Source organism: Limulus polyphemus, unplaced genomic scaffold, assembly GCF_000517525.1.
Source record: "Limulus polyphemus unplaced genomic scaffold, Limulus_polyphemus-2.1.2 Scaffold6447, whole genome shotgun sequence".
NCBI classification, from domain to species: Eukaryota; Metazoa; Arthropoda; class Merostomata; order Xiphosura; family Limulidae; genus Limulus; species Limulus polyphemus.
The window spans coordinates 13,602-21,616 of record NW_013672057.1 but is presented as its reverse complement, the minus strand read 5'-3'; the positions used below and the strand labels follow the sequence as shown (position 1 = coordinate 21,616).

The 8,015-nt window shown below is 33.3% G+C and overlaps 1 protein-coding gene across 1 annotated transcript in view; it reads right to left on the bottom strand.

Annotated features, from left to right (window-relative positions):
- LOC106473728 overlaps positions 1–7,367 on the bottom strand; it is an 11,487-nt gene extending 4,120 nt beyond the window's left edge. The window contains exons 1-2 of the mRNA XM_013934409.1: positions 7,214–7,367; positions 195–280 (exon numbers count right to left, since the gene is read on the bottom strand). Coding sequence (XP_013789863.1) covers positions 195–280; positions 7,214–7,367 — 240 coding nt within the window. The remainder of the gene's footprint in view (positions 1–194; positions 281–7,213) is intronic.
- Positions 7,368–8,015: the final 648 nt, after the last annotated feature.

The following is an 8,015-nucleotide window of genomic DNA, read 5'->3' as shown; positions in this document are numbered from 1 at the left end:
CACTGTTTAAATAAAAGATGAATTAATTGTATTTACCAAATTTTCAATATTTACATTTCATGAAACATTATTTGCTGTAAATTTGTTTTTCAGAGTGAGAGAAAAATAATATAGACATTTCTTACATTACTTTAAACCAGTATTTTGGTGCACTCATCAAATACTAGTGATAGTGTTCAGATGAAATTGATTACCCTTAAAGCAACAGGATAGGTCCATAGAATAACAGGAGATTCAACAAGATCTGTGTTATGAAGCAATTTCAGTTTGCTAACTTTGACTAAGTTTGGGAAAGAAAGAGATTAAACACAATTTTTAAACACAGATTTTATAAAGGCAGCAATTCTTAACAGTAGGTGTCTGTGACTTGTTGATGATAAATTTTAACAATAAATGGACAGCACACAATCCACTTGTTTTAAAATGATATATTCAAAACAGGTCAAATGTATGTAAAAAAAAAAAAATGTTACACTATTGGTTACCACAGTTATATCCACAGCTTTAAATAATTGTCTCTTTTTTCCTCGAAGTCCACACAGGCTAGTTCAATTACTATAAAACATACTTTGACAAAACAGATTATTCTCCTCTACTCTGTTGTTTCAAAACAAGCTGTGAATGTCACTTTACAAATTGCCCGTTACAGTTAAACTGACAGTCAGGCAGTCTAACTTCACTTTTATTATCACTAACTTCACATACTTTTACTAACTTACTTATTAACTTGATCACCTATATATATATATATATATCTGTTGCCTGACTAAGGCCTAGAACTTTCTACAAACTATGAGATGATATGATGTAACAATACTCACTTAAAGCAACGAGAAAAATTCAGAAAGATTGAGTAACGACGTTAATTCACAACAATTGAATTACACAACAAGCGATTCGTATACAGTTATGTAAGCAAACCTTCGATAAATTATCTCTTCTAAAAATACTAAATTTAACACTTGTGCTTTATAACTATCTAAATCATAACTTTGATATTAAATTTAAATGAAACAGTCATGTATATTTAACACACACACACACATTGAAAACAATATTTAAGCTCAAAAAACAATCAAAAGAATGTGTGTATAAGATGAAGGAAATATCTTTAAAACTCTTAAAAAGTTATAACAGATGAGGTTAATAAGAATTAGTTAACTTTACAGGTTAAACTTTAGGAAAGTATTAAAATTTACAGGAAGAAGTTAAATTTCAGTTACCAAACTGGGGATTCGAGCTTGAAAGAGAGAACTAACTTTGAATTCATAGTATTGTATACCAACTTCTATGACATTATATTGAAACATAAGAGAAATTATAACCTAAAGTTAACAATCTGGTCTGCCATTCTTGTATACCATGTAGCTTTACAAACGTATCACCCATTGTCAGAACAGATGTTATCTCCAGAGAATGACAAAGGCAGCTAGAACACAATCAGTTTAATGATTTTCTTGACTACTTGTTATTAGAAAACTGTACAAACTCAGAAATAACTAATAAATTTAGATTAATACTATATTAATATACAAAGATAGAATGTGCATGATATGTTTATATCCCACAATAGATTATGTTAAAAGCAGCAAGTATTATCTCATTTAGATTTCTGCAACAATACCAATTTCTGTGAGAGAAGTCCAAAATTGCAGAAATATTCCCACCATACTGTGTGGAAAAAACTAACAGAAATATAAAATGGCAAGCTTAATTATTAAATGAACAGATGTCAGCTGTGCACATGGTCAACAGGATAAACACCAACTTTACTAAAAAGAAATACAGTCAAAACTTCACCAGCATATCTTTGCACTTTCAGAGTTGGGAAGCAAAAGTGCCAAAACTGTTCTCATAACACAAATTCTCTTTATAACTGACCACTCACTAGACTCCAGATTTACCCCTGCTTCATGCAACAGTAATAAATAAATCTTGCACTCAAAGTGGTATTGGATAAAAATATCTCATGAAACAGCAGATAACATTTTTGATGAACTCATGATGGTATCATTTAGGATTGAATCAGCTCATTACTAATCTGGATTTAGCATGTTTTAAACGTGAATGTTTGAAATATTTAAAATTTTTGTCCACTATATTAAAGATATAATACAGGAGACTAAAATGTGTGATATCTCATACCATTATGTAATATAGTATGTATGAATCAAGCTCTTAGGTTATTGAACAAAATAATGTAAGCTGCTAAAGCAAGTAGAAAATAGTATTGTGATTTCATTTTCATACCACAAGTTATGTATTTGTATGTAATATGTCTTTGTCAGTTCCACTAATTTATTTAACATGCTCTTATTTATAAGCAGTCAAATCAAGAAAATTGAGGAAATGTAAGGGGATGTCCATGTTAACATTTGTTGGTTTAAATAGATTAACCATTGGACACATACAATTGGCTACAGAAATTTATAGGTTATTCTGTTGAGTTTTTTATCCATATTCTGAGATTGTGTCAAATTTTCATTAAAGAATATGAAGTAACAGGTGACATGAGACCAAGATCAAGGAATGTGACAAAAAAAGAATCTCTCCTGAACCTGGAATTTTCATTGTGAATGTTGAGGGCTGTATCTGGATTTTTTTATCTTGCTTCAATACCTGGAAGTTGAATTATTTCCAGGGTTTTCTAGAACTGTGTAAACTGCTCAGCTTTATGATTACTTGCATCCTAAAGGAACAGATGACCTGAGATAGATCACCATAGTAATGGGGTATCTTAGATGGACAGGGCAATCTCTACAGGGTATCTAGATGTTTTCCATCCAGTTATGCTGAGCTGCAACATTGGTCAAATCACCTGATACCAGGACACAGCTGGAGGTGTTCCTAAATCATAAGTTATATATATTTCTGAAGTAAATAAAAATTCTATATGAAAGTGCCACTGTCTCTACAGTTAAGATAACGAGAAACCCATACAGTAGCTAATGTAACCAGTGGAGACAACCAGTATGGAACATTTTTAATAGATTTTGGCATCAGTGAACTATGATGTAGAAACCAGCTAGTTGTTATCTCACACTTTATGTAGCTATACATTTTAGAATACATTAAAACAAATTTTATGAACAATTAATAACATTCACATAAAATATTTTCCTAATTTAGCATATTTTATTGCTTGTCATTAACATTTATCAGTACCTTTTTATATAAAAAATAACAGAAATCATATGTGAGTATGTTGTTTTAAGAAAGAAATCTGATAAGTCAATACTAATCAGTTTACCTTAAGAATAACAAAAATCAACTCAACTAATCAAGTGACTCTGATCTGCTAAGCTGGTCACACTGAAACTGATCTACCCAGCTACTTGAGACATCTGAGATTATCCTGTAGTGAGTATTTACTTCTTAATTGTTAAAATTTATTCTTGTAATAAAAAAGTCATTTAAATACAATGACAAATGAATACAATAATATGTAATTATCACAATTATTTATATTTAATTCTTGTCTATATAAACAAAATAGTCTGTGTATCTGGAGCCATGATAACTCCAAGAACTCCAAGATTCCTCAGGAAACAAAAGGAACTCTATTGACCAATGATACCTAACTATTATACAAATAAAACATTTTTTAAGTCATTTTTGTTCATGGTTTCTCCTGATGTTGACCAGATTTAGTTCTTATATGAAACTATAGACACAGTTTGAAGCTTTATCAACTTACACATGTAGGACTTTTAGTTTTAATGTGGATAAAATTAAATGGTATTCAGGATTTATATCTGGACTTTTATGCACATATGCTAAAGCAATTCAAATACACTATATAAATGTTATATCTGTTATAATTCTGTACTCTTTCTAGATGGAGGCCCTGCTTTACTTGAATTATGAATGTTTTTGATGATGAAACTAAGTACTGTTTATGAAAAAATGTCTGGGTTCTAATATTTTTTTACAAGTTTAAAATTGCATTTATGCATAAGCAGTCACAGTTGTTACTTTATGATGCTTCTGGTCAGCATCTCAATTTTAACACATTTTCTTGTGTTGTAAATGTTTTTCTTCAATTAATTTGTTTTTAAATTTCTGCACAGATTACACTTATAAACAGGATATATCCAGCTGTAAACTGTGCTTAATCTTGACATTAGGTGGTATTTCATACACTAATGCAACTGTGTCTGCCTCTGCTTGTTTTCAGTATACTAGAGGAGTAGTCACTAATTCTTTTTCACAACGTTTGACCTATTGAGCAAATGTAGAGCTAGACACGTAGAAAACCTTACTTCTTTTTAATTAATAATAGGCCTAATTTACGAATGTGGATGACATGGTTTTCTGGAAAGAATTGACTGATCTTGTACAGTTTCAAGCTTAGCTAATACTTATTCTGAACAAATTTTGTCTTGGTGTTGATCCAGTAGTCTCAGTCACTGTTATATTCAAGAGAAGCCAATCATTGTTAAAAAACTAGAGATAACACAAGCTGTTTCTCTCGTATCCATACAAAGCCAATCATTGAAAAAAAACAAAAAAAACTGCAAATAAAACAAGCTGCTTCGAATCCCATCACCGAACATGTTCCTGGTGAGTTTTATAAATATAACGTGATGGTCAACCTAGGTTTTTATTGGTAAAGAGTACCCCAATTGGTTGGTATTGACTATCCGCCTTTCCTCTAATTGACATTATGGACGGCTAGCATAAATCATTAAAATTTAAATGGTACTTGAGTATCTTTGCGTGAAATCCAAGAAGCAAACAAAACAATGGAAAACTCTGACGACGTTGTTGCAAAGCATGCGCTTCTTATGATGCTGCAACAAACCTTAATTTTTATATTACACGTACTGTATCAGATCGTACGTCTTTGAAGTACGGCGTATAATGTTGCACCAAATTTTCGTTTTTCTACCTTTCTCATACTGTTTGTTTTCCTTCCACCAGGTGTTTCTTTACAACTGTGAGATTAGTTTGAAACAGACACGTTATGGGCGTGAAAAAAATTAAATAGTTTAAAACTACAACAAGTCTATTTGTTGCGTCAGCGAGTCACATGACCACCGTGACGCAACGTTTCTAGAACTATCATGTACTTTGGCAAATGTTCAGGTTCTTACTAGAAATGGGGTACGCTGGTATATAAAAGAGGGGTAAGGTAATGTGTGGGTAGACAGTGAGTAATTGAACTGCAGTCACAGGGTATTGTTGAAGTTAACGTTCGTTCGTGATACTGTTTGTTTTAGCGCGAATATTGAGATTAAGTGTATCGCAGAGTTATATTCGGAAAGAATAAACCAGTTTTATTAAGAAAGGATTTGTGTCGCTTAAGTTTCGTCGGAACGAAGTTACAGAAAGTTAATTAACAAACGGAGACGTAACACTATTAAACATCTAGTGTATATTTACTTGTACATAAATACTGTCTTCAATCAAAAAAATTTTAGGGGGCTATATAGAACTAACAATAAATATATTAGTCTAAGGATGAACAACTCAACAACAGAAATGACAAAAAAACATAATTATTGAAAGTTTTGGAATAAAGATATTCCATCTTCTGTAAATTGTTAAAGCTATAATTACAAATATTGACCTCCATGTTGAATAGAAGTTTTTATACTCGTAGACAGTTGTAGGACGTTGTCAGGAATTTATGGATGTAAGGCTGGATTCTTTACAATAGATGTTTATGATTTGTTACTTGATAAGTTTCAACAATAAACAAACAACCCACATTCCATCTGTTTTGAAATAATGTATTAAAACAAATCAAGTGTATATACAAATTTTCGTTACACAGTTAATTACCACAGGTGGATCCAGAGCTTTAAATAATCGTCTGTTTTCGTCAAAGTCCACACAGACGGGTTCAGTTACTTTATAACACAACTGACAAAACAAATTATTTCTTCTTTTCTCTGTTGTTACAATACAATCTGTGATAATACACTTTAGAAATAGCCACTATACACTTTTGTGGTTATCTATCTAACTAGCTTGAACTACATTTTATTTGCGTAATTATAACCTGATTGATTACAAAACGTTCTGCACACGACGAGATATTATGATGCAATAATAATCAAAGCCAGGAAAAACTTACAAAGTTCAATTACATTGACATAATAATAGGACAAGCACAAATTCATAATTGAACTAAACAATGTATGTTAAGTAAACAAATCTGAAATAAACTTATCACTTCTAAACATAATTAAATTTCAAACTCGCATCAAATTTAACTTGAAACAGTTGTGTATAGCTAACAATAATCCCCTCTTCAAGAGAAATATTTACAATATTTTTCTATTGTATGCAAAGACTGTTTTCAGTTCATCCACTTGCCACCCTTGATGGCTTCAGTGTGGAACCTATAGTTATGAAGGTACAATTCCTACCTCATAATTTTCACACAGTCAATTTTACACCTCTGGATGTATGCAAGTGGCTGATGATGAACTCCTTCCTGTAGAGGTGGTTCTGGAATTTCTGGATGGCAACTATGATGACCAGACACTCTCATTCAATCACACAATCTCGTTCTTCTCATTACTCGACAACTTTTTTACTGACATACTTTTGGGGAAACAGTCTGTCTACATGTTCTCACAGAAGTATCACTCTGATTCCAATATCTGATGCAATGGGATGCTAAAGGTTGGCAAACTTCCTAACATGTTCTTCAACTTGTGTAATGCCATCTGCTGTAATTGTTACCACTTTACCTTGTTTGGTAGACCTTTCTTGGTTATGTCTGTCAGTGGTGCAGCAACTTCAACATAGTTTGGGATGAGCTTCCTATAGTCTCCTGCTAACACCATGAAAGATCTGACTTACTGCTTGGTCATTAAAGGTGGTGCATTTTGTATATAGGTTAGCTTCTCCTCTTCTGTGTATATCTGTTGGTCACCTACCTTGTGTCCAACAAAGTCCAGCACAGAATAAATGATGTAGCACTTATATGAAGTGATGGTCAGGCCTGCTGTCCTCACTCACCCAAACAGCTCTCTGAGTTCCTTTGGGTGGTCTTTCCTTCTGGCTGTGTAAGTCAGAATGTCATCCACATAATGATAAATGTTGATGGTTTTGTGTAACATCTTTTTCATCATGCAATTGAATATCATTGCTGTGTTGACTAAGCCAAATGGTATCTTCTTTAACTGGTAGCACCCATCTGGTGACCAAAAGTATGTCTTCTTGTTAAATCCTATCACCATCGAGATCTACCAATAACCTTTATGGAGGTCGATCTTGGAAAAGAACTTGGCCCCATCTAGTTTTGCCATGATAGCCTTTGGATTTCTCATAGGTTCAGAGTCAAACTGCATCACAAGGTTCAGCTTGTGTAAATCTTTGCAGAAGCAGTTTGAGCTGTCCCTTTTCGTCATGATTAGCACTGGGGAACAGTAGGTTGAATTTGAACGCTCAATGATTCTAGCTTCTAACATTACCCCAACTTCTTGCTTGATTAGGTCTCTTAATGCAATTAAAGGGCATCTGGTATGGCTTCACCTTGACTGGGACCCTAGTCGTGGTGTTGATCTTGTGTTGCACACACCTGTCTAGATTGGTGCTTTCATACACACAGCCTCAAGGTCTACCATGTAATATGGAGAGCCCACCTTTATTAGTGCTATGAAACTTTCTCACTGTTCCATCAATCAGCACACACAGATGTACCTTGTTCGTCATCAGATACTAGACTGGTTGTCACTGCTACACCCAGTGTCTCATGTCTTCACTTTCTTGGACTCAACAAAGCCTTCACCTACTGACATGTTGTGGTTTGTTGGCACCTCTCAATGTTTGTCACATGCTCTGATAACCACTGGCACTGTTGACCCATTTGTTAACTTGAGCTGACCATCATTCATACACTGTTTAATTGGCGAATCTGAGGACTTGTCTCTATTATGTTTTCTCTGGCAGCAGCAGCCATGGTGATATTTTTTTTTGCCATCACCATCTTTGTAGGTATCTACAGCTACTTTATGTTGAGAATTCTGCTGTTGCTTGTTGGCGACAGACTTGTACTC